Source organism: Mustelus asterias, chromosome 4 (genome assembly GCF_964213995.1).
Source record: "Mustelus asterias chromosome 4, sMusAst1.hap1.1, whole genome shotgun sequence".
In the NCBI taxonomy this organism is placed as follows: domain Eukaryota; kingdom Metazoa; phylum Chordata; class Chondrichthyes; order Carcharhiniformes; family Triakidae; genus Mustelus; species Mustelus asterias.
Window position 1 is genome coordinate 146,147,515 of NC_135804.1, and position 26,113 is coordinate 146,173,627.

Genomic DNA, 26,113 nt, shown 5'->3' on the forward strand with positions numbered 1-26,113 from the left:
ACCTCAAGCCAACAGCATTCCTTGTCTCATTCAATTTTCCTTCCTCCTGCAAAACCCTCGGTTCCCAAAAACTCAATGTCATCGATACACAAATTTCTGATTTACCCAGTTAGTTTTCAACCTTGGCAGCGCCTGCCTATGAACCTTCACTCTTTCATTTTACTTTCCTTGATCAAAAATATGACAATATTGGCAGAAGATCCAGGAGATTTTCTACTCACTTCTTGTCAGCCGGGAGTACACAATGGCCGAGGTTGCAAAAGGTGCAAAGAAATTTAACAAAACATTTTCTCATCTTCCCCAAGAAATGGTTTCTGTAATTCAGTAGGACATTAGTGGCTGAATATCCCTTGCACTATTTCATTACCAAAACCAGATCAAACAATTGCAAAACTTACCAGGATGCTACTGACAAGCAGTACTTCAAAGATGGTGGGACCTAGATTAAACACCAAGGCGCTCAGCACAAAGCTGATACCTCTAGTCCCTCTGTCTATGGCTTTTGAGAGTGCACCCGTCTGCCTGCTGAGATGGAAACTCAAATCTAAGTTGTGCAGGTGCAGGAAGACATTTTTGGCTATTCGCCTGATAGAACTTTGAGCTACTTTGCCAAAGACAGCATTCCGAAGTTCATTGAAGGCGGCTGCACAAACTCTTGAAACACCATCTGCAAAGGAATTTTAGAAGATTTGAATTGGCTTTTTGAAACATATATCATTTCAAGGTTACTTCCTACATGGAGAGATTGTGGTCTTTGTCACACATGCATTGCAAAAATACAGCATAACCATTATTTTACTGATTGTTGAACGCCACATACTAAAAGAAACACAATTTCAAAAACCGTTAACTTAGTTGATCCAGTGGGGTCACAAGGAGTACATTACAAATGGCCTCATCACAGGATAGAATAGATATTGGAAAGTTTCTGATAATACCTGTGATCGGCAGAGGATACAACAAGATATAGATTGGAGACTTGGGCACAGAAATGGCAAATGGAGTTTAATCTGGACAAATGTGAGGTGATGCATTTTGGAGGATCAAGTTTAGGTGTGGATTATACTGTAAATTTATTTTTATTCATTTGTGGGACATGGGCGTCGTTGACTGACCAGCATTTATTGCCCATCCCTGGTTGCCCAAGGGCAATTGAAAGTCAACCACATTGCTGTAGCTCTGGAGTCACATGTAGGCCAGACCAGGTAAGGATGGCCGATTTCCTTCCCTAAAGGACATTACCACATGGGTTTTTCTGACAATTGACAATGGTTTCATGGTCATCTAGATATTTTTTATTGCTTTCAAATTCCACCATCTGTCGTGGCAGGATTCGAACCCGGGTCCCCAGAACATTAGCTAAGTTTCTGGATTCCTGGCAATAATATCACTAGGCCATTGCCTCTCCTTATGACAGAACCCTTAGGAATATTAACATACAGAGCGATATGGGCATTCAGGTCCACAGTTCCCTAAAAGTGGCAACACAGGTGGCCAAGGTGATTAAGAAAGCATATGGCATGCTTGTCTTCATTGGCTGGGACATTGAGTACAAGAGTTGGGAAATCATGTTGCAGTTATATAAAATCTTGGTTAGGCCGCATTTGGAGTATTGTTGCAATTCTGGTAACTACGCTACCAGAAGGACGTGGAAGTTTTGGAAAGAGTGCAAAGAAGGTTCACCAGGATGTTGCCTGGACTCGAAGGTGTTGGTTATGAGAGGTTGAATAAACTAGTATTGTTTTCACTGGAAAGATGGAGGGTGAGGTCTACAAAATTATGAGAGGTATAGACAGGGTGGATAGTCAGAGGCTTTTTCACAGGGTGGAATTGTCAATTACAAGGGGACACAGGTTCAAGGTGAGAGGGGGAAAGTTTGAGAGAGATGTGCGGGGGAAGTTTTTCACGCAGAGAGTGGTGGGTGCTTAAAACGATCTGCAAGGGGTGGTGATGGAAGCAGGCACATTAGCAACATTTAAACGGCTTCTGGATGGGTAGATGAACAGGGAGGGAACAGAGGGATATGGACCAAGTAAGGGCAGAAGGTTTTTTCTTTTGTTTAGCTAGGGCATCACGATTAGCACAGGCTTGGAGGGCCGAAGGGCCTATTCCTGTGCTGTACTTTCCAAAGAACAAAGAGAAGTATTTCTGCACTGCCCTGGGAGTCCGACAATAATATGCTCATGTTGATCAATAACTGTTATCTCAAATGCTTTTATTGGAATAGACCACCAATATTCCCCATTAAAATTCATATGTTACTAACTGCGGCTTGGATAAGATACCGGAGGACAACTTGCAAGTGGGTAACTGCATCTCAACAAAACCCTTAAGGGAGAAATATCAGAAGAAATGACAAATGCTAAGCATTCAGTCAAAATGAAGGTATAATTGGCACAGAAGACATTTGGTCAAGATCTTTGCTGATTCTGTGTGAAAAATGGATCCAGCAAAGTGAAATGATCAGAATGGCCAGTGTCTGTGCTGTAAATTCCATGTTGTGCTGCAATAGCCTCATGCATTTTTTACCTATTTTGCTTCTCCATATTATCCAATTCTGTCTATATCCATTTGACAGAGGGAGAATTTCAGGCCTCTAAGGAAAGAGCAGGGGAGTGGGCTAATTGGATAGCTCTAGCAAAAAGCCAACACAAGCTATTTGGTGGAAAAACCTGCTTTTATTCTACATGGTTCTCCAACACCATTACGGCTTCTACCACAACAGCGAAACAAACTAAGTAATTTAAAAAAAAAATCCAATTCAATCAAATCAAGTCCAATTCAGAGTCTCAACAAGTTGAGACATTCCCGATCCAAGCTGACAAGACAGGGCTCTCACCTCCTGTCTTGGGCTTGATCTACATGATCCAAGCTGATTGGGGTAGGCATTGCACCTCCTCCAAGGCTTGATCTCATTTGCATCTTAGCCAAAAGGCCGAGATGCCGCTTTAAAAAATTGCTTCAAATGAAGCTAAAATGTAACCTAATGACTTCAACCAAATACAGCATGTTGATACTACACTTGATCTTAGAAGCAAAACTAAGTAATGAGTCATCCTGAAGTGGACTCAAGGTCCCACCCTACTTGTTTGTTTGAGAATACACATTTTAAACTGCAAAACCATTATTCTTTCAGATATAGCACCCTGCCACATTACCTCGCTTTCTTCTTTTCGCAACAGCAACATGATTTACATGTATTTTGATATAATCTGTAAACTCAAATCACTACATCAAGATCCTACTGCACATTATAATATAAATTTATGCAAAGTGAAAACAAAATCTCTGCAATTCTCTTGCCAGAAACATTTGCTACTCATTGCAACCTGCACTGTAAGAAAGTCAACATCTGTCAAGCAAATTAAAATATTTTACTTACAGCCAATAAGGACAGCTGTTGCCATGGTGATGACTGTACTAGTTGCATCATTCAGGTTCAAAACACTACCTGACATTTGGTTGAGTTCATCTACTGCATATTTAAACATGAAGGGAACCATTATATTCATGAGCTGCGAAGACACAGGAACAAACATTACAAAAGGTTGAACACTATACCTAGTGAATAATTTGACTGATTTACAGCTTCCTGAATAAAGGTCCTGGAGGCACTTTGAAATGTCAAGTCCTTAGTGCTGTAGAAAGTTGGCAGTGAAGATTTAATTCACTGTAACATCTAATAGCTGGCAGCTGATGCTAGTATTATCATTGCTTCACTGTATTTACATGTCTGCGTTTAACAACAAAGAGGCTGACAGCTGCAGCTTCTTTAATATGTATTAAAGTACACAGTTGCACCTTGGTTGTCCTATTTTAAAACAAATAATACAATCATAAAAATACAATGCCAGTCTTTACATTTAAAAAAAATCTCACAGCTTGATGCAGGTACCTACTGTATACTGCTAAATCAGGGCAAAATTGTAACCCCCACCAACCCTACAGATTACAGGCCTCTGCTAATGCCATTCCTTATCATGTCACCAACAGATGCCCAAGGGCAATATTCAGTAGATCCAGGTCTATTTCCCCCAAGTTCTTTCAGTTTCCCTCCAAGTTTCAGAAATCATAAATTAGATGGGCCAAATGGTGGAATTTTATGCTGGAATCATTCTATCACTGTTAGGCCAGAAAGAGGCAAGAATTTAAAAAAAAAGAGAAATGATGAATTTTATTGTTCCTCTGTATTTACTTCACAACAGGAACTCAGAAAATGGCAGCTGTGGATTTTGATTTTTTAGAAAGCGCACAGTCACTCATTTTCTAATAGTGCCAGACGAATTAAACTTTGGGAGGCCTATGGTGGAAAGAAAATAACTCCATGTGATCACATTCTGCAGATGTAGTCAGTGATAGGAGTCGCCCAGTAAGCTGTAGGCACAGATGTTGGACTCATTTCTTGCTATGTTCCCACCCACTTTTGCTGATAGGATATGAACAAGAGCATAATGCATGATTTTAAAAGCAAGCAAAAATAAACACTTCAGAATCTGTAGGGATGCCGCTTGCGATGTGAAATTATTGGAAAATTTTTCACATCAGGATTTTCCCAGGTAAATTAGGAATTACCAGCTGCCTCTGATAGTGAGAAAAGCGATTTTGGAAAATAAACGTTGACACATTCCACTTCAGAATCACACTAGTTAATTGAATTACTGAGTGGCAACATTACTCAAAAGCCCTTCTGCCTCAGCAGAACCTGTTATAAGCTGAGTCTTCAGATTCTCTCAAAATTCTCAGGAACAAGCAGCAGAGAAAATAGCAAAACGTGCCATGAAGAGAGAGAAGAGAAATCACACATCTAAGGGGAAGCTAGGTAAATACAGAAGGGAGAAAAAGATGTAGGATAGGGGGAGATGAAGTGGGAGAGCATAGATCTACTGTTAGGCTGAATAGCACTTCTGTGCTTTTAAATTCTAGTACATCAAACACAAGCTAAGGAAAACAGTCACTTCCTGCAAGTCTCAAGTGAACATCTCTTCCATCCAACCCATGTAAAACTCCATAAAGCCACAGTACTCTATCATTTACTGATGACCAAGTCCCAGACAATGCCTTGCTTAAAGACAACTCTCAAGAAATGTTCAACATATCACCAGTGATTCAATGGCAGCCTCAATGGCAGCAAATTTGAAATGTGGCAAGTTCCTAACTTTAAATATGACTACAGTGGGTGGTAACAAAGGCCAGGCAATACTGCTTAAAAGGAGGAAAATAAACCCCAATAGTTGTATTTTAATGGATTCCATTCAACTGTTAAATGCAGCCAGAAATAGCCCTGGCTCACATTACAAGACATGAAATAAGAGTAACAGGTTTATGCTGGAACCCAAATTTGGTTAACATCCTATAACTCTGGACTATCCCACCGTGCACCTGGTTGGCCTTCCACATTCTATCTGCAGTAAAAGACATCCAAAACTCCGATGCCCATGGTCCTCACTCAGACCCAGCCCTGTTCACCCAGACCCATCATTCATGTGCTTACCGACCCGACACCAGCTCTTAGGTTAATCAGTGTTTAGATTTTAAAATTCTCATTTTTTTCTCAAATCTTTCACTGGCCTTGCCCCAACCCATCTCTAATCTCCTCCAGCCCTAGGATCCTCCAAGATATCTGCGCTCCTCTGATTTTGGTCTCTTGTGCATCACCAATTTTAATTGATCTATAATTGGTGGCCATACCGTCAAGGCCCAGAGCTCTGGGATTTCCTTCCTAAGCCCCTCTTCCTCCAAGATTCTCATTAAAAGTTACCTCTTTGACTTCCACCTGTCTTAATATCTCCTTGTGGCTCAGTGTCAAAAATTGTGTTTGATAACACTCCTGAGAGAAACCTTGAGATGTTTTGCTAGATTAAAGATTCTATACAAATATAAGCTCTCGTTGTTGAAAGCTCAGTAGAATGGATGCCCAATAACAAGCTTGCTGATAGCTAATGGCAAAGGTTGAAACCATGAATTATTCTTGGAATATCTAAAGACTACCAGTGGCATTAATAGGGAATGTCAAGAAGCATTGGATTTTTGTTTGGTTAACTAATCCAATGATGAAATTTAACACTCGCTAGTGAGGTACACAGTAGTCAACTTGCTTAATTGAACAATTAACAGATTAAAAGACCTACTGTGCATATAGATTGCCAGACGCATACTTAATATACACAAGAGAGCAAGCTTCCATAGAAACAGATGAGAAAAATAGTCACATGCTAAAATCACGTGATGCATTTTCAAGTGGAAGAGACTGTATTCCTTAAATTAGAGATCAAGTTATAAATAAAATATACATCAGGACAGCAACAAAAAACAAGTTTTAAACCTGCACATCAATTCAGATTAACATTTAAAATTAGGATCACCATAGAGCTTGTAATAAAAAGATTCCATACATGTAGAAAACAGAGAATGCCACAGTGCATCGTATAATGAGATTTATTCCATGAGGATTGAAGACCTAATTGCCTAGGGGCAATGCAGTCATGTGGATATTATGTAAATTACATTCCCACGTGAATAAAGTTAGTATTTCAGGGCACAGGGTATACAGTTAATTTCAAATAACTACACTTGATAACTGTAAATAGAATACCAGCATCATTTTGGAACGCATCTTTAATGAGAAAAATTGCGTTTTACCATGAAAGCACAGGAAAAAGGTTTCAGCAATAATTGGACAGACTGCAGATTTTAATTATAATTCCTATTTTGATCAGGATAACTTTGGCAAATATAGTGCACTATCTTCTAATACATAATTAAAAATTAAGACTCCATTTGTTGTCAAAAGTAAACATCCCCGTTTAAAGTCACTCTGAGATTCTGAAAGAGATTAACATTGTGGATAGACCTCTAAGGGTTCCGAGGAGAGATGTCTACTTGAAACATTCACCTCTCTTAATTCAGATGCTAACAACTCGCACTGTATATTTCTAACATTTGTGTCTCATGGAATCATATCATAGTTTACAGTACAGGCCATTTGGTCTGGTATAGCTACACTGGTTATCCGAAGGAGCAATTTACCTAGTGTCGCTCCCCAGCCTTCTCTCAGAGTGAGAAAAGGTTGTCTTAGGCAGACTCTATTTTCTATGCCTTTGCGGCACGAATGGAACTTTTCCATAAAATCCTATTTCTGTGGAGAGTTGTAAGTACATTTGTCCCCCTCGCCTTTTTATTTTTCAGATTCCGGCCTCCACAAAGTACTTTCGTCGAACAAGGCAAACAAGGCCAAGACTTGACAACAATGGATGCCAATATGCCTTCATTAATTAGCTACGAGAAATGATGCTTCAACACGTAGATCAGAAAATCAACCACCATACTAAACTCTATTAATAACTTTGGGGAGTGGGGAGGACAGAGTTATGATGGGCAATAGACAAGATCAAGAGCTTTATCCTCTGCCGTTCTGCTCACAATCACAACAATTCCTTTTCCCACACACCTTGAACAGTTAATGTGCATCTTTGTGCACAAATCATTAGTTTGTGATGGAGAACACATTGCATTATTGGCTGGGCAAAAAAAAAAAAATCACAATTTAAAGCTGCATTTAAAGCATAACCTTCTGCAGGAGAACTGAGAAGCAACACAATTTCCACCCCCGCCACCTAACCCCCACCCCACAAACAAAACATGGATTGTTTTTCTGACCAAAAGTAGCAATCACCCACTTCCTTTTAGATTTCATTTTCATAAGTTGTTGCCCCCCCCATGCTGACACTATAGTTAAGAAAGCCCACCAATGCCTCTACTTTCTCAGAAGACTAAGGAATTTGTCACGTTAGCTACGACTCGCATCAACTTTTATAGATGCACCATAGAAAGCATTCTTTCTGGTTGTATCACAGCTTGGTATGGCTCCTGCTCTGCCCAAGACCGCAAGAAACTACAAAGGGTCGTGAACTAAGCCCAGTCCATCATGCAAACCAGCCTCCCATCCATTGACTCTGTCTACACTTCCCCACCTCGGAAAAGCAGCCAGCATAATTAAGGACTCCACGCACCCCGAACATTATCCCAACGGAAGAAGGTGGAAGAGAGAAAGATACAAAAGTCTGAGGTAATGTACAAACCGACTCAAGAACAGCTTCTTCCCTGGTGCCATCAGACTTTTGAATGGACCTACCTCGCACTAAGTTGATCGTTCTCTACATCCTAGCTATGAATGTAACATTACATTCTGCATTCTCTCCTTTCCTTCTCTATGAACGGTATGCTTTGTCTGTATAGCATGCCAAGAAACAATACTTTTCACTATACTAAAACATGTGGCAATAATAAATCAAATCAGATCTTCCATTTTGAACTCCCAACCTGATATATTAGTTGGGAGATTAAAATGTCAACCTACCCATTTCAAAGTTGATCAAATGCAAACAGCAAGATTGCGAAGTGAACATAATTTACTTAGTTGTGGAAATGGAGTTATAACAACTCCACTAATGTGCAACATAACCCTTGGCAAAGAGAAGTCTCATTCTGGCTTTGTTGCTAACAATGGGACTAAATTCCCTCAATTTAAACCGACATAAAAGAGAAGATCAAGCTGTTCACTATGCTGGATTAATAAAATATGAAATGGCATTACTGTAAAGGAATTTATTGAAAAAGCTATACATTCACAAAGAAGCTGGAGGGCATGAGGGCACAATAAAAATTGTTACAAAGCACAGCATATTCTTAAAATACGACAAATTACTGACCTTTGCCCCACCTAAAAGACCAAGAGATATGGCCACTCTGGCACGAAGATCAGGCCTATCTTTTGGCCAAACATGTGTAAACATAGCTGTGAGGATTTTTCCTGTATCAACATCTTTGAACTGAAAGATAAATTTTACAAAATTAGGACATTTTCAAACTTAAATAATGGATTAGCAAGGGCTAATGACGTCACGAGCATTTCTAGTTTGCAAGGGTGACTGAGCGGACAATCTAAATGATCTTATTTAACAGAAGCTGCAGCTGCTAAGTCATTTTTGTGGTATAGAATTGTATCACTGCAAATTTAACTAATAGTTGGGTTCAGCAAGTCATGTTGCAGCACAATAGGTATAAAAATAATCAAAAATGAATTAAACAAAGTATTTAAAATTATTTTTAATCATACAATTTTTAAAAAAGGAATCTAATGACACAGCATCTTAAAAATACTAGGATATTGAGAGATGGTAGTCCTTTATAGTGATTTTAAAAATTCATAGTCAGCTTTAAGTTTATTTATTAGTGTCACAAGTAGGCTTACATTAACACTGCAATGAAGCTACTGTGAAAATAGACACCACACTCCGGCATCTATTCGAGTACACTGAGGGAGAATTTAGCATGGCCAATGCACCTAACCAGCATGTGTTTTGGACTGTGGGCATCCGGAGGAAACCCACACAGACATGGGGAGAATGTGCAGACAGACAGACAGACAGTGGCCTAAGCGGGGAACTGAACCTGGGCCCTGGTGCTGAGAGGCAGCAATGCTAAGCACTGTGCTGCCCATCTTTGCCAAAAACAACACAAACCTACACTTTGTATAACATTTTCTATATTTGCACAGGAACTATTTACCATATTCTGTATGAAATGGCAAAAATTTAACTAACAGACTTAAAAATAATGTGCAGCAATACTAACTAACTATGGCCTGGATTTTGTAGTAGTTACAACATGAACTGTCAGCGTTCACTGTCATTACTCCTCTGAAACTCTCAGTAACTTCAGGAGCCTGCACACTCGATTAAACACAGAAACCCAGAAGTAACTGTCAGTGACTTTATATTTCCCCACACGGTGTGTCCCACATACTGCGATGAAGTAGAAGGCACCAAGCTGCCAAAAATCTGTTCCTTTACGCTATTAGTTTTGAGGTTTAAAACCTTTGAAAAAGTTACACCTGGTTGAATGAAGTGTAATTGGATTTTTAATGATGTACTAAGGTCATAACTACTGATGAACAATGTGTATAAAGGCAAAACACTGCGGATGCTGGAATCTGAAACAAAAACAGAAAATACTGAAAAATCTCAGCAGCTGTGGAGAGAGAATAGAGCCAACGTTTCGAGCCTGGATGACCCTTCATCAGGTTTTCCTGCATTTTCTGTTTTTGCTGAACAATGTGTCTCTGAAAACCTAATCTTATATTTGTGGAATGTCAAATTTCTCCAGTTTGATGTTTTCTTATTTTTAAAAATGTTTTTAATTTTTTAAAATTTGAAGCTTCTACTTTTGTCCCAATTATTTTAAATTTTGATCAAAATGAGAAATTCAGTGATTTTTACTTCTCTGTTTGTTGTGTGATTTCTTGCTTGCCCTCCCTGATGACACCACAGGCACTGGACACCTAAAGACCTGGTACCAAATTCAAGCTTGCACTGGGAAAGGGGAAATCCATGCTAGAGATCACAAGATGAACAGCGTCCTTTAAGGCAACTACAAGCATTGCTGCTTCATCACAGACCATGAAATCTGGATTAAGTTAGTTTAATATTTTGGAACATTTTGGAACATTCTCTGATTTTAAAAACAAGCTTTTTTGGAACTGTCAATTTTAAGAATTTTTGTGCTTTAAACGAACAGATCTTCCATGGTAACACTTGGAGCAAGCCAGATAAATAAACCTGGAAGTGTGTGTGTGTGTGTGCATGTGCGTGCGTGTGTATTTGTGGTTGCGAGGGGGGTGAATTGTAATATTAATTGCAGGATTAACATAAAAGAAAATAGAAAATAGAAAAGGAGAAGCAAAAGATTAGAGAGGCCAAGGGGAGCACAAAGACAGACTGGGAAGGAATATAAAAGGGAAATAGGACAGGATTTTATCAACAATGTTAAGTCGTTAAAAAGAATAACATAATTGAGAGAAAAGAAGAATCTAATGGAGGAAGAATGGTAGCGAATGCTTTTTCACGGTTTTCACAGAAGCATGCCTCAGTGTGAATTAAAAGATACATAAGGGAGTTGAAACAATTACATGGAATAATTATAGATAAGGAAGCACTGCTGAAAATGTTGATGAAACTCAGAATGAAGTCTTTCAAATATCCTTGGATAGAAATGTTGTACCAGAGGACTGGAGGGTTACGAATATAATGCCTCCATTCAAGAATGAAGAAAACAAACTGAATACCAGCCTGAAACTCATGGGTAGACTTTATAAGGCCACAGCAAAAGGGTAAAGTTGCTCACTGAGGAAGAGAAGAAACACAAGATAGAAGGAATTTTAAGTGTGAGCAACAGAACAGCATTTGTATACCAGCATGTAGAAAGATATCAATGGACTGGTCAGGTGGGCAGTAAAGTGGCAAACGGAATTCAACCCAGAGCAGTGTGAGGTGATGCATTTGAGGAGCACAAACGAGGCAATGGATTACACAATACATGGGAGGATACTGAAGGGGTGTAGAAGAAGTGAGGGGCCTTGGAGCAAAGTCCACAGATTCCTGAAGATAGCAGGACAGATTGATAAAAGTGGTTAAGGCGGCATATGGAATCCTTTCATTTATTAGCTGAGAGGTGTAGAATATAAGAGCAGGGAGGTTATGATGGAACTATTCTAAACATTAGTTAGGCCACAACTGGAGTAGTGTGTGCATGTAGTTCTGGTCACCTTATTACAGAAATTATGTAATTACATTAGAGAGGGTACAGAAGAGGTTTACCAGGTTGTTGTCAGGACTGGAAAATTGCAGCTATGAGGAAAGATTGGATAGTATGGGGTTGCTCTCCTTGGAAAGAGGAGGCTGAGGGCAGATTTGATTGAAATGTATAACATTGAGAGAGACCTGGATAGAATGGATGGGAAGGGCCAATATACTTTAGCAGAGAGGTCAGTGACTAGGGGGCATAGATTTAAAGTGATCGGTAGAATTATTAGAGGGGAGATGAAGATTTTCTTTCCACCCAGAGGATTGTGGGGTTCTGACTATCTGCAAAGGATAGCAACAACTCATTGAAAGGTGTCAGGAAATGTACCTCAGTGTTGTAACCTGCAGGGCTATGGACCAAATGCTGGAAAATAGGATGATGGTGGGTAACTTTTCTTTTTAGCTGGTGCAGACCCGATGGGCCAAGTGGCTTCGTTCTGTGCCATAAACCCTCAATGGTTCTATGCACCTTCTTAAATTGTCTTATCCAATTTGTGGTCAACAAAATCCAACTGCTTTGCCAGTAACTCAAGTAATGCTGGAGTTTGGATTTTACAATAATGCTAGAATTAGGTCTTTACAATGAAAATGAGAAGTATTTTGGTGCATATGCTGCACTCTCCTACCCGCTAACATGATCTGCAAAACCAGGTTTTCAGGCGAGCCTTCCTCCTAAATCAAATCCACTAACTGCACCAAAACAGTTTCATGACTAAAATCCTATTTCTTATTTGTTGTCCTTCCCCTCCATCTTTTTTAGTCTAATTAAGAGATTACACTCTTATTTCATCTATACAATCTATGCTGTTAAGGATCGCGATATGGGAATTATAGCACCTTTAGCATAACAAAAGTTACTTCATGGAAACATCATTAAACTAAATCCGACGTGTTTACAAGGATGCAAATTACACACCAAACACCCTTTCATGAAAACAATACCTATTTCAGATAAGACTTGGGCATCAGAATTGAAGATAAAATTGCAATGACAGTTTATGCTCAACCACAAACACACAACAGTTACATTTTTGGGGTCGGTGTGAAGGCCTCCACCAGCATGTCCATGCCAGCCTGTCCTTTTACTCATCAACTGCAACCACTGGTGTCCCTGAAAACAAAAGTAAAGCAAGTTATACAAGCAGATTTTACAACACGCAAAGGCACAAGTACGAAATTAGATAACACTCAAGGTATTGACTTTTGTATTGAAGTACGTTTAGGGACAGAACCATTGATGATGTACACATTGGACACCAGACTTGCAACAAAACGTCTTGCATATCATTTACGTTCCAATCTACAGCCGAAACATCCATGGTGGAAGGATGCAGAAGCTCCTGCTTTTCAAACCTTGCTCACTGCTTAACCAGTAACGGAGAAAAACAATGACAACAGCAGGAAAAATAAGGTCAAACATTGGCATCCTAGCACCCAACCATTGCTTCGCCCTCCTTGAATGTGATTTTGATAGGGATTGGTTTTTAATTAGCTCATTTTCTTGGAGCTAAACAAATCAGGGAAAAAAATGAAAATTAACTTGGGAGTGCTGCTCATGCATAATTTAAACAAGGAAAGCACTTCATTCCAGCTCCTTTTTATATAAAAAAATACAATGTGTATAGAAGCTTAACAGATGGCAAATTCAGTTACAATCTATTAGAGGGAAGGTGAGAAAGTAGCAGGAGGGCAAGACAGAGGCCTCACCCATGTTTTCTCACTGCAATGAATGTGACTGTGGCGCCCTCCAGCATCAGCAGTGGCAGCACTTATTATGTTTAGAATGGCTAGATTAATATTGTGAGGTTAGAGATCACTGCCTCCCCTCCAGTTTCCAAAGCATTGACAGCCCAAAGGAGGGTGAGTAGTTTAATCTATGCCAATGCTGTTCTGAACTGCCAGGACTATACATTGATACCCTGGGGAAAAATTCCTCCTGTCGCCCTTTGTCTCCAGACCAAGTCCAATCCATAGCAGTGATGGGCAATGCACGACCCAGGTGCCACATGTGGCCCATGAGACACTTTGCCAATTGTTGCCCACACACAGGTTTGCCAGATTCCACTGGTTTCCATTCGTGCAGATTTTTCCCTACTGCTTGGCTAACGTGATACACACTTAAAGCAAAGACACACAAGTGATGTGTGTGCTGACGGCACACACTGACTGTGGAAGCCTTGCGCTCCCTCTGCGTCCTATCAAATGTAAATATATATTTTGTTTTTAACCGCTTAAAGTTAATGACAGTTCTTTTAATGTATGAATGATTAAGCATTTTCTATAATTTACGAAATATTTGGTGTATATTAAATTTATTCAAGGGTCATAGTTAGCGAACACACCCAATTTCACTCTTGTGGCCCACTGAAATGAAGCGGGGGGGGGGGGGGGGGGGGGGGGGGGGGGTGTGTGTGGAGGTGGCACACACTAGTCTAGGTTGACCGATAGTACGGGTGACAAAAGAAATTCAAGGGATGAATAGAGCTGGCAGACAGGATTTTCCGGCCACACTTGCCCCAAGGCCAACAGACCGTTGCATGGTCCGTGTCCACTACAATTCACGTGGTGGGCGGGATGGTAAAATTCTGTCCCATGTGTCTGAACATCTCTGAATCATAAACCATTTTAAACATACAACAGCTCAAAAATGGTTTACACAAAATTGAAAAACCAGGAGTAGGTTTCGTTTTGTTGATGGACAAGGAGGCAAAATTCAACTTTATTTGTAAAGATCAGAGAAAACAATTTTAAGACAGGGAAATTATTACACATTTACCCATCAGGTGGTTTTTAAGTAGCCATATTCTAAACCTGTATATCGACGTCTGATTGAAAACTAATTTATAGTAATTTAACAAATACAACAATTGCCCAGCAAGTTTGCACACAATTACTTCTGAACTAGTCAATAAAATTTGAGAATGAATAAACACCTTCATGTCTTCCTTTTATTTGTGGTTATTCAACCTCAGACTATTATCCTCCAGTTGCAGTGAGACACATTATTCCTTGCCATATAATTGGAAATATATGAGTTGCCCACTGAATAAATTCTAGTAATTTATTGATTTTAAAGGTCAACTAGTGAAAATTGCAAATCAAATTCCTCCTTCCTGAAAATGTTTCAAGCAATATACTGCAATGAATGCCATAAATTATTTATATCAAATGATTAGATTGAATCTTGGTAGCTTAGACATGGCAGATTGATTGACATGCCAGCAGTCGGGCAAGAGAATTCCAATCGTACGTATTTTGCAAGGTTGAGTAGAATAAAGCTTTAAGATGTTGTCTTTTGTGTCATATTCCCTTGCCTTTAAGAAACCAATTCACATTTGAGTGCAACATCTGCAAATGCTGGCAGGCCTTCAGGAATTCATCCAAGCCATTCAAAATATGCAAGCCCAAAGAATTAACCATTGAAGCCAATTATAACACGTGTGCTGCTGCCTCACTTAAATTCAACCAACTCGGTTGACTGGAACCTTCCCATTCTGTGCAGTTCAATATAACACAAGAGTACTTATCCATGGTTGAGGAATGTTGTGAAAGGTGAATTAGTCAAATAAAATAAAAAGACTAGGTGACAAGGTTTGGCTTATAGGTTCTGAGGTTTATCCCCAACATTAAGACCAATTCCTGAAGGAATGGGACATTCTCCTCATGAACAGTCCACTACATCCCTTCCTCAAATCTCAGCCAAACTGAAGAGGTGCTGATTTTTGCAGAAGAGAAAAATAATTAGACAGAGCATTAAGGTGACTGGGCAAAGGAATTCGAGATGACATGGGGGACTTAATTTTCAAGGAACAGGTGGTTAAGATTTGTAATGCACTGATAGGGTCCTGAATGCTGATTCAGTAGCAGCTTCCAAAAAAAAACAGGTATTTGGAAAAGGAATTGGAAAAACGAGATTAACTAGATTGTTCTTTATAAGAACCAGCACAGGTTTGATGGTTATACCATTCCATCATTAGCCTGGATTGCCTTCATGTTTATCCTTGTTGCCCAATGTCAGTGAAACTTAATGGAGTTCTGCGTGCAAGTTATTTGAGTAATTGAGTTCAGTGGTGATGAGAAGTAATTGGAAAAGGTAGAAAATTCCATAGGGAGTCTCATCTTTCCAGGTTTAAAAAATTGTACTTTGCAGACAGCCAGCAACTAAATTATGTATTAAGAAGAAAATAGGTCAAAATAAATTACGTAACTAAATGAGCTAAATTTGCTTGCAAAACATAAACTTTTTAATTCTCCTAAAGACGACTTGCTGCCGCTGGCCAAATCATATACATTTACAATAACCAATCACAAGATATTCTCCCTAACAGTAACTGGGGATAAATGACAGATCAAAACCCAACCTTTGCAGCTCCCAGTATGTGCCTTCCAGTTTCCCCTCCCAAATTTTGCAAGGTCCCATATCTTAAATATGCCGGAGAAGCCTAAAGAACAACACAAAAGAAGAATCAACAATTTTCATACACAGAAACTATTAGTTTAAACCTTGCTGCTGCCCCAAAGGTTCACCAAAATTATTAGTAAATAGAGATACGGCTTTTTTAAAAAAACCAGCCAGAAAATTAACCAGCTAAATATCACTCAAATTAAGTGATGGTAGCAATACTTGTCACAAAATTAAATGGCAATGTTAATATCTAGCAGGTTAACAAGGGTGAACAAAAGCTTATTGCAGCATAGCATACTATTTGAGATATTATGGAAGGATACCACTCCATTTTGTAAGTTATAGCGCCTATATTTTTCCAACAACAATTGCATTTTCTGTCCTCTACAGTAAAGAATGATGGATTTAGCAAGACCAATAGGCAATTGACTACAACTATAAAAAGCATGCAATACACAAGCACAACTTTTAAACAAAGAGTACATATTTAAAAAGGCCAATCTAAAACAACTTTTCACAGAGGGTGGTGTGTAACTGGACTGAGCTGCCAGAGGAGGTGGTAGAGGGTGGTGTGTAACTGGACTGAGCTGCCAGAGGAGGTGGTAGAGGGTGGTGTGTAACTGGACTGAGCTGCCAGAGGAGGTGGTAGAGGGTGGTGTGTAACTGGACTGAGCTGCCAGAGGAGGCGGTAGAGGGTGGTGTGTAACTGGACTGAGCTGCCAGAGGAGGTGGTAGAGGGTGGTGTGTAACTGGACTGAGCTGCCAGAGGAGGCGGTAGAGGGTGGTGTGTAACTGGACTGAGCTGCCAGAGGAGGCGGTAGAGGGTGGTGTGTAACTGGACTGAGCTGCCAGAGGAGGCGGTAGAGGGTGGTGTGTAACTGGACTGAGCTGCCAGAGGAGGCGGTAGAGGGTGGGTACAATTGCAACATTTAAAATACATTTGGACAGGTACAGGGATGGGAAAGATTTAGAGGGATATGGGCCAAACGCAGATAAATGGGACTAGTTCAGTTTAGGAAACCTGGTCGGCATGGACGGGTTGGGCCGAAGGGCCTGTTTCCATGCTGTACATTTCTCTCCCTACCCCATGCCCAATTGTTGATTATCTGGTCCTTATCATGTTGCTGTTTCTGGGTATTTGCTGTATACATATTGGCCGTCATGTTTCCTATATTACATTAGTGACTAAACTTCAAAAAGTACTGCCATGGCTGTAAAGCACTTGAGAGATGTCCTGTGGTTGTGAAACCTGCTATTTAAATGAAAGCCTCTTTTTAAAAATCGGCTGGGAGATAGCAGGCTACACTGGGAGCCAGAAGCAAGGACTATACCTTTAAGAGCAAAATGTATTTATAACTATTAGAGCATAGTATATAGAAATCTATTTCTTTCTTAAATATAATTCAGTGACTTGGCCACCACCACCTCATGGTCGAGAATTCCACAGGTTTACCACCCACTGAGTAAATAAACTTCTCATCTCAGGCCTAAAAGGCCTACCCTGTACCCAGAGACTGAGCCCTTGTTCTAGAACCCTCCCCAGCAAGGGGGGAATATCATTGCTGCAGCCTGTCTGTTTAGACATATCAGAATTTTATATGTTTCAATGAAGTCCCCTCATTCGTCTAAACTCCAGTAAACACAGGCTTAGCTGACCCAAACTCTCACATGTGCCAATCCTACCATCGCAGGAATCAGTCTGGTGACCCTTCGCTACACTCCCTCTATGGCAATTATATCCTTTTAGTAAAGATGACCAAAATTGCGCACACTACTCCAGGAGTGGTCTCACCAAGGCCCTGTACAGCTGCAGCTAAGAAATCTTTGCTCCTGTACTCAATTTTTCTTGCAATGAAGGCCAACATACCATTTGCCCTCTTGCTTGCTGTACCTGCATGCTTGCTTTCAGTGACTCGTGTGCAAGGACACCCAGGTCCTTTTGTACATCAACATTTCACAATCTATTACCATTTAAATAACACTCATCATTCTGTTTCTCCATCCAAAGTGGATAGCTTCACATTTATTCACGTTATATCAGCCATGTATTTGCCCACTTAATCAATCTAAATCACCTAGAAGCCTCTTTACTTCCTCCTCACCACTCACAATTCCACCTAGTTTTAAGACATCAGCAAACTTGGAAATATTACATTTGATTCCCTCCTCCAAATCATTGATATATATTGCGAATAACTGCAGCCCAAGCACTAAACCTTACAGGATCTCACTAGTCACCTCAAAGAACAAAGAACAATACAGCACAGGAACAGGCCCTTCGGCCCTCCAAGCCCATGCCGCTCCCTGGTCCAACTAGACCATTCTTTTGTATCCCTCCATTCCCACTCCGTTCATATGGCTATATGGTTCATATGGCCTCGTGTTCCACTCTGAAAAAGATCCATTTGTTTCTAATGTTTCCTGTCTGCTAACCAATTTTCTATTCATGCCAATGCTGTTAAGAATTGGGGAAAATTCAGATTAAAAAATTAAATTGGGATTTTATCAAAAGGGGGATTGATAAGTTGTCTGAAGGGGTATTTTGATACAAAAATTAGCATACCAATGAGAGAAGTAATTGGGGACTTTAACCTATGTGACTAGGGTAAAAGCAACCAGAAAGATGGCTTCCCACAGGGTTAAACCAGGCATAAGGCTGCATTTAAAATTTATTAAGCAATTTTAAATTTAAAATAAAATTGAGCAACTACTGAAAGGGCAGAGCAGTACTATCTAGTCTTAGAGTGATTGAAAGGCAAGTAATTTTGTCGGTATGGATAGTTTAGATGTATGCGTTATCCTGGCATTTGTTTAAGGATGACAGAAGTGTTAGGAAGCCAGCAGTGAGAGAGGATGCAGACTCCAATGGATGTAATATGATAGTAAAGATACTTGTGGATCTCTACTAGCTTCACTCATAGCAAGGTGGATGATATGAAAAAAGATTTTGAAGAGGAAAAATTATTTACATATTGTATAGTATTATACTCCTCCCTGTCAACCATCATTTTGATTTGATTTATTGTCACATTATTTTATTATTGTCGCTATTTTGAAGAAGAATAGGAGTGTTATTCTGTGTCCTAGCCAACATTTATCCCTCAAATCAACACAAAAACAGATAATCTGGTCATGATATAAGAAAGCATTCTTTCTGGTTGTATCACAGCTTGGTATGGGCTCCTGCTCTGCCCAAGACCGCAAAGAACTACAAAAGGTCGTGAAAGTAGCCCAATCCATCACATAAGAACATAAGAACATAAGAAATAGGAGCAGGAGTAGGCCATCTAGCCCCTCGAGCCTGCCCCGCCATTCAATAAGATCATGGCTGACCTGACGTGGATCAGTACCACTTACCCGCCTGATCCCCATAACCCTTAATTCCCTTACCGATCAGGAATCCATCCATCCGCGCTTTAAACATATTCAGCGAGGTAGCTTCCACCACCTCAGTGGGCAGAGAATTCCAGAGATTCACCACCCTCTGGGAGAAGAAGTTCCTCCTCAACTCTGTCTTAAACCGACCCCCCTTTATTTTGAGGCTGTGTCCTCTAGTTTTAACTTCCTTACTAAGTGGAAAGAATCTCTCCGCCTCCACCCTATCCAGCCCCCGCATTATCTTATAAGTCTCCATAAGATCCCCCCTCATCCTTCTAAACTCCAACGAGTACAAACCCAATCTCCTCAGCCTCTCCTCATAATCCAAACCCCTCATCTCCGGTATCAACCTGGTGAACCTTCTCTGCACTCCCTCCAATGCCAATATATCCTTCCTCATATAAGGGGACCAATACTGCACACAGTATTCCAGCTGCGGCCTCACCAATGCCCTGTACAGGTGCATCAAGACATCCCTGCTTTTATATTCTATCCCCCTCGCGATATAGGCCAACATCCCATTTGCCTTCTTGATCACCTGTTGTACCTGCAGACTGGGCTTTTGCGTCTCATGCACAAGGACCCCCAGGTCCCTTTGCACGGTAGCATGTTTTAATTTGTTTCCATTGAGATAGTAATCCCATTTGTTATTATTTCCTCCAAAGTGTATAACCTCGCATTTATAAACCAGCCTCCCATCCATTGACTCTGTCTACACTTCCTGCTGCCTCGGTAAAGGACCCCACGCACCCTAGACATTCTCTCTTCCATCTTTTTCCTTTGGGAAAGAGATACAAAAGTCTGAGGTCAAGTACCAACCGACACAAGAACGGCTTCTTCCCTGCTACTGTCAGACTTTTGAATGGACTTACCTTGCATTAAGTTGATCTTTCTCTACACCCTTAATATGACTAACACTACATTCTGCACTCTCTCGTTTCCTTCTCTATGAACGGTATGCTTTGTCTGTATAACATGCAGAAACAATACTTTTCACTGTATACTAATACATGTGATAATAATAAATCAAATCAAAATGATAGCTGACAGGGAGGAGTATAATACTATACAACACAGAGCATTATTTTGCTACAGCAAAGTGGTTTTGGTTAAGGTGACAAAGACTCATTCAGAGGTTGCAGATGCTGATTCCAATATTTCTTGGTTCTTGAAGAATTATCTACAATTTCCTTTCAGAAATCTGCATTATACATTTAGAAAATCTGCAGTTTAAATCATTTCGATATTATAGAATTTTTTTATTTGCAGCAGATTGTATGAACATTTGAGATATCATCTTCTGCATTTATTGCTCATGGTATACCGCAGTTTAATACTTCGTAATTCTCCAAGCATAATTTCTTTATTATGTTTTAATACAGGGGTTGTGTTGCTATTTACTCAGTAAAGTTCGAAATACTTCCTTAATCTGTGGTTCAGTGGAAAGTACTCTTGCCTGAGTCAGAAATTTGCGGGTTCAAGTCCCACTCCAGGATTTGTACACAGAAATCAAAGTTGACACTCCAGTGGAGCCCTGCCAGGGATGCCATTTTCAGATAAGACATTAAACTGAGGGTCCAGCTCATCTGCCCTTTCAGATGGGTATAGAAAAATTACACGCACTATTTTGAAGAGGAACAGGAAAGTTATCCTGTGTCCTAGCCAACATTCATCCCTCAAATCAACATAAAAAACAGATAATCTGATCATTATCACATTGTGTGCAAATTGGCTGCTGTTCCTTCCTACATTACAGTTACTCTGTAGCACTTAATTGGTTGAAAAGTGCTCAATAAGATCTGGTGGCTGTGAAAAGTACTCTAGGAATGCAAGTGTTTCTTTCACAGAAGGAATTCTGTAGTTAAGAACTTATGGAAGCCAGGCAATATGGAATTTCTCTCAAATATAGTGAAGTATCGCCAGTACCTGCAATGAGACATCACCCGAGTTTAAAGTTCAGAGTCCTGGTTATCAAAGTTGGGTTAGTGATTATTTCTAGTAAACAAGTATGTAATGAAAGAGTTTATCAGTTTGTATGGCTCTGTGCCACAGCAATTTCTCGAAGTTTACCATCGGAGTCAAAGAACAATACAGCACAGGAAGAGGCCCTTCGGCCCTCCAAGCCCGCGCCGCTCCCTGGTCCAAACTAGACCATTCTTTTGTATCACTCCATTCCCACTCCGTTCATGTGGCTCTCTAGATAAGTCTTAAACGTTCGCAGTGTGTCCGCCTCCACCACCTTGCCCAGCAGCGCATTCCAGGCCCCCAACACCCTCTGTGTAAAATACGTCCTTCTCATATCCGTGTTAAACCTCCCCCCCTCACCTTGAACCTATGACCCCTCGTGAATGTCACCACCGACCTGGGAAAAAGCTTCCCACCGTTCACCCTATCTATGCCTTTCATAATTTTATACACCTCTATTAGGTCACCCCTCATCCTCCGTCTTTCCAGCGAGAACAACCCCAGTTTACCCAATCTCTCCTCATAACTAAGCCCTTCCATACCAGGCAACATCCTAGTAAACCTCCTCTACACTCTCTCTAAAGCCTCCACGTCCTTCTGGTAGTGTGGCGACCAGAACTGGGCGCAGTATTCCAAATGCGGCCAAACCAACGTTCTATATATCTGCAACATCAGACCCCAACTTTTATACTCTATGCCCCGTGCTATAAAGGCAAGCATGCCATATGCCTTATTCACTACCTTCTCCACCTGTGACGTCACCTTCAAGGATCTGTGGACTTGCACACCCAGGTCCCTCTGCGTATCTACACCCTTTATGGTTCTGCCATTTATCGTATAGCTCCCCCCTACGTTAGTTCTACCAAAATGCATCACTTCGCATTTATCTGGATTGAACTCCATTTGCCATTTCTTTGCCCAAATTTCCAGCCCATCTATATCCTTCTGTAGCCTCTGACAATGTTCCTCACTATCTGCAAGTCCAGCTATTTTCGTGTCGTCCGCAAACTTACTGATCACCCCCGTTACACCTTCTTCCAGATCGTTTATATAAGTCACAAACAGCAGAGGTCCCAATACAGAGCCCTGCGGAACACCACTAGTCACAGGGATCCAGCCGGAAAAAGACCCTTCCACTACCACCCTCTGTCTTCTGTGACCAAGCCAGTTCTCCACCCATCTAGCCACCTCCCCCTTTATCCCATGAGATCCAACCTTTTGCACCAACCTACCATGAGGGACTTTGTCAAATGGTTTACTAAAGTCCATATAGACGACATCCACGGCCCTTCCCTCGTCAACCATTCTAGTCACTTCTTCAAAAAACTCCACCAGGTTAGTGAGGCATGACCTCCCTCTCACAAAACCATGCTGACTATCGTTAATGAGTTTATTCCTTTCTAAAGGCTATATTGTTGGTGCACAAAGGCATCCACAATGTGCCAAAAGCAATGCCATAGGCCAATACCAAGGATTACAGGAATGTAATTTACTAGAGAAAATATAATGGAAAGACAAACTATCTAAATATTTGAAATAGCAGGGAAAAAAACAAATCTGTCAATACCAGAAACTTAATTCCCATCAGTAGATTGTGAAGCTTCAGTGGTGGTAGCTATGCAAGGGAAAAATGCATTTTCTCAATATAGATTCATAGCCTGTGTTAAAACTCATCCCAATCTATAAAGCATAGAGCAATGAATCAAAAATAAGAGTGGTTTCATTAGAAGTCTGAACCTGTAGATGTTATACTAATGGAAAAGTGAAATGGAACTTTTTAAGCAAATTTGATTGCAAAGTTTAATACTGCATTTAAGATGACCTTTACATTAAAATTGCTTTACAATGTTCAAAAAACATGACGGAACAGTTAGTTTAAAACTGCAGACACCAAGTGAAAAGGATTATTTCGACACAGGTGCAAAGGCATCAAATGAGAATACTTCAACCGTCATCTGTTCAAAAAAGGTAAATGAAAGAGACCTGTTTAAACAAATCTGAACAAAATAGTTTTCAAACTAGCAATGCTATTTTGTAAAATCCAGTAAGATGTTGAATGTCCTTTGTGCCCAGAAAATATAATGCTGAGGTCAGTGATGTTATATTAGTGCTTAGATTTTTGATTTAAGGCACAAGAAAGGTTCAAAACGCTATTGCAGTGCAGACCTACCTGTATGCAGTTCCTGGAATTGTTTGAAGTGCCACAAAATGGCAATGTGGCAGTCCAAAATATCTGATCAGCTGGTACTTGTTGTACATTTAGGTGGATGCTCAAAGTTGGCTGCTTTTCGACATACTTCTTGAGGCGGGGTGGGGGTAAGGGTATCATATGAATTTCAATCTAATTCGAGTTGCCAGAAAATTCCTAATGCAGAAATTGGGAATTGCCAAATCATTACAACTGATCATCCCTGTGCTTTGATGAAAAGTCACTGACTTGAAATGTTAACTGTTCCTCTTGCCAAGGTCACTGCCTGACCTGCTGAGTATTTCCAGCATTTTCTTGTTTTCCTTATCTTTTGTTTTATTTCAATGTAGCTAGTTTTCTTCCTGAAGATATCTACCCTCCAAACACACCCTCGCATATTTACACAGGGCTGTTCATAAAGCTTAGAATTTCCACATTAAAATTTCACACCAATGCTATGAAATGATCATGATGTGGAGATGCCGGCGTTGGACTGGGGTAAGCACAGTAAGAAGTCTCACAACACCAGGTTAAAGTCTTACAGGTTTATTTGGCAGCACTAGCTTTCGGTGCCCCAAGTCCCTTCTTCAGGTGAGTGAGGACTCATGTTCACAAACAGGGCATATAAAGACACAAACTCAATTTACAAGATAATGGGTGGAATGCGAGTCTTTATAGGCAATCAAGTCTTAAAGGTACAGACAATGTGAGTGGAGAGAGGGTTAAACACAGGTTAAAGAGATGTGTATTGTCTCCAGCCAGGACAGTTAGTGAGATTTTGCAAGCCCAGGCAAGTCGTGGGGGTTACAGATAGTGTGACATGAACCCAAGATCCCGGTTGAGGCCGTCCTCACGTGTGTGGAACTTGGCTATCAGTTTCTGCTCAGCGACTCTGCGCTGTCGTGTGTCGTGAAGGCCGCCTTGGAGAACGCTTACCCGAAGATCAGAGGCTGAATGCCCATGACTGCTGAACTCTCGCATTCCACCCATTATCTTGTAAATTGAGTGCGTGTCTTTCTATGCCCTGTTTGTGAACACGAGTTCTCATTCACCTGAAGAAGGGGCTTGGGGCTCCGAAAGCTAGTGCTGCCAAATAAACCTGTTGGAGTTTAACCTGGTGTTGAGAGACTTCTTACTATGAAATGATCAGACAGACACATTGCCATCTGATTAAATTAAAATCTCCATATGCCATTTATCTGCACAGAAACACTAGCTCCCCAACTGATAAATATGGGAGTAAATAGAAAAATGCTACAGGAAAATAAAAACCATTACGAGTGGGATGGGAGCAGTGTGCAGTTTATCCAACCCCACTACTTCACAGGTCACACCATTAGTTTAAAATCACTCAGCAAAATGGCCAATTGTTTACCTTCACTGCTGTTAAAGCCAGAATAAAGATACTTTTAACCTAATGTCTTCCATAGGAACAGAAGTAGGCAAATTCAGCCCTTCGAGCCTGCTCCGTCATTCAATCAGATCATGGCTGATCTCTCCCTGGTCTCAAATCGACTTCCCCACCAGTTCCCCATATCCCTTTATCCTCTTTTGTTAGAAATATATTCATCTCCTTGAAACTATTAGATGATTCAGACTCTACCACGCTATGGGCAGCGAGTTCCACAAATTCACCACACTCTGCGTTCAATAAACTCAGTGATTGATTTATTATCTACCAAACCTTATTATAAACCAAAGCTAATATTTTAAAGCAAGTTGCAAGAACAGGCACACAAACAGACTGGAAGTATAACTATCTATCCTTCAATGGTCATTCAGCCCTTTGCGCCTGCTCCACCATTCATTATCATCCAACTCAATAGCCTGATTCCCCCCCTTCCCTTATTGTTCGATCTTCTTTGCCCCACATGCTCCATCTTCTTGAAAACGTACAGGGGGAATTCTGGAGTTCGTGTTAGCGGGTTTTTCAGGTCCTGCTGCCAGTGCATGAGTTTCACGGCGGCGTGGAGTGCCATCAGAAACTCAGTTATTGCTCTGGGGATCTGGGTTCGAATCCTGCCACGGCAGATGGTGGAATTTGAATTCAATTAAAAAACTATCTGGAATTAAGAATCTACTGTTGAACATGAGATCATTGTAGATTGTCAGAAAAACCCATCTGATTCACTAATGTCCTTTAGGGAAGGAAATCTGCTGTCCTTACCTAGTCTGGCCTACATGTGACTCCAGAGCCACAACAACGTGGTTGACTCTCAACTAGGGATGGACAATAATTGCTGGCCAGCGATGCCCATGTTCCACGAGTGAATAATTTTTAAAAATCTCTCTTGCATCTACCCCGTCTGGTCCTGTTAGAATTTTATAGGTTTCTATGAGATCCCCCCTCATTCTTCTGAACTCCAGCGAATACAATCCTAACCAACTCAATCTCTCCTCATTAGTCAGCCCTGACATCCCAGGAATCAGTCTGGTAAATATTCTTTGCACTCCCTCTAGAACAAGAACATTGAAAGGGTGGAGCGCTTCAAATTTTTAGATATCCAGATCACCAACAACCTATCCTGGTCCCCCCCA

The 26,113-nt window shown here is 40.5% G+C and overlaps 1 protein-coding gene across 3 annotated transcripts in view; it reads right to left on the reverse strand.

Moving 5' to 3' along the window:
• Nucleotides 1-26,113, reverse strand: part of abcb7 (ATP-binding cassette, sub-family B (MDR/TAP), member 7) — a 59,362-nt gene that overhangs the window by 26,327 nt on the left and 6,922 nt on the right. The window contains exons 2-6 of one of the 3 annotated variants that reach the window (XM_078211898.1): nucleotides 16,001-16,081; nucleotides 12,667-12,750; nucleotides 8,709-8,828; nucleotides 3,383-3,515; nucleotides 399-667 (exon numbers count right to left, since the gene is read on the reverse strand). In XM_078211898.1, the coding sequence (XP_078068024.1) occupies nucleotides 399-667; nucleotides 3,383-3,515; nucleotides 8,709-8,828; nucleotides 12,667-12,750; nucleotides 16,001-16,081 (687 nt within the window). Of the gene's footprint in view, nucleotides 1-398; nucleotides 668-3,382; nucleotides 3,516-8,708; nucleotides 8,829-12,581; nucleotides 12,751-16,000; nucleotides 16,082-26,113 lie in introns of those variants that run through there. The other 2 variants (XM_078211899.1, XM_078211900.1) reach the window with 2 other exon arrangements.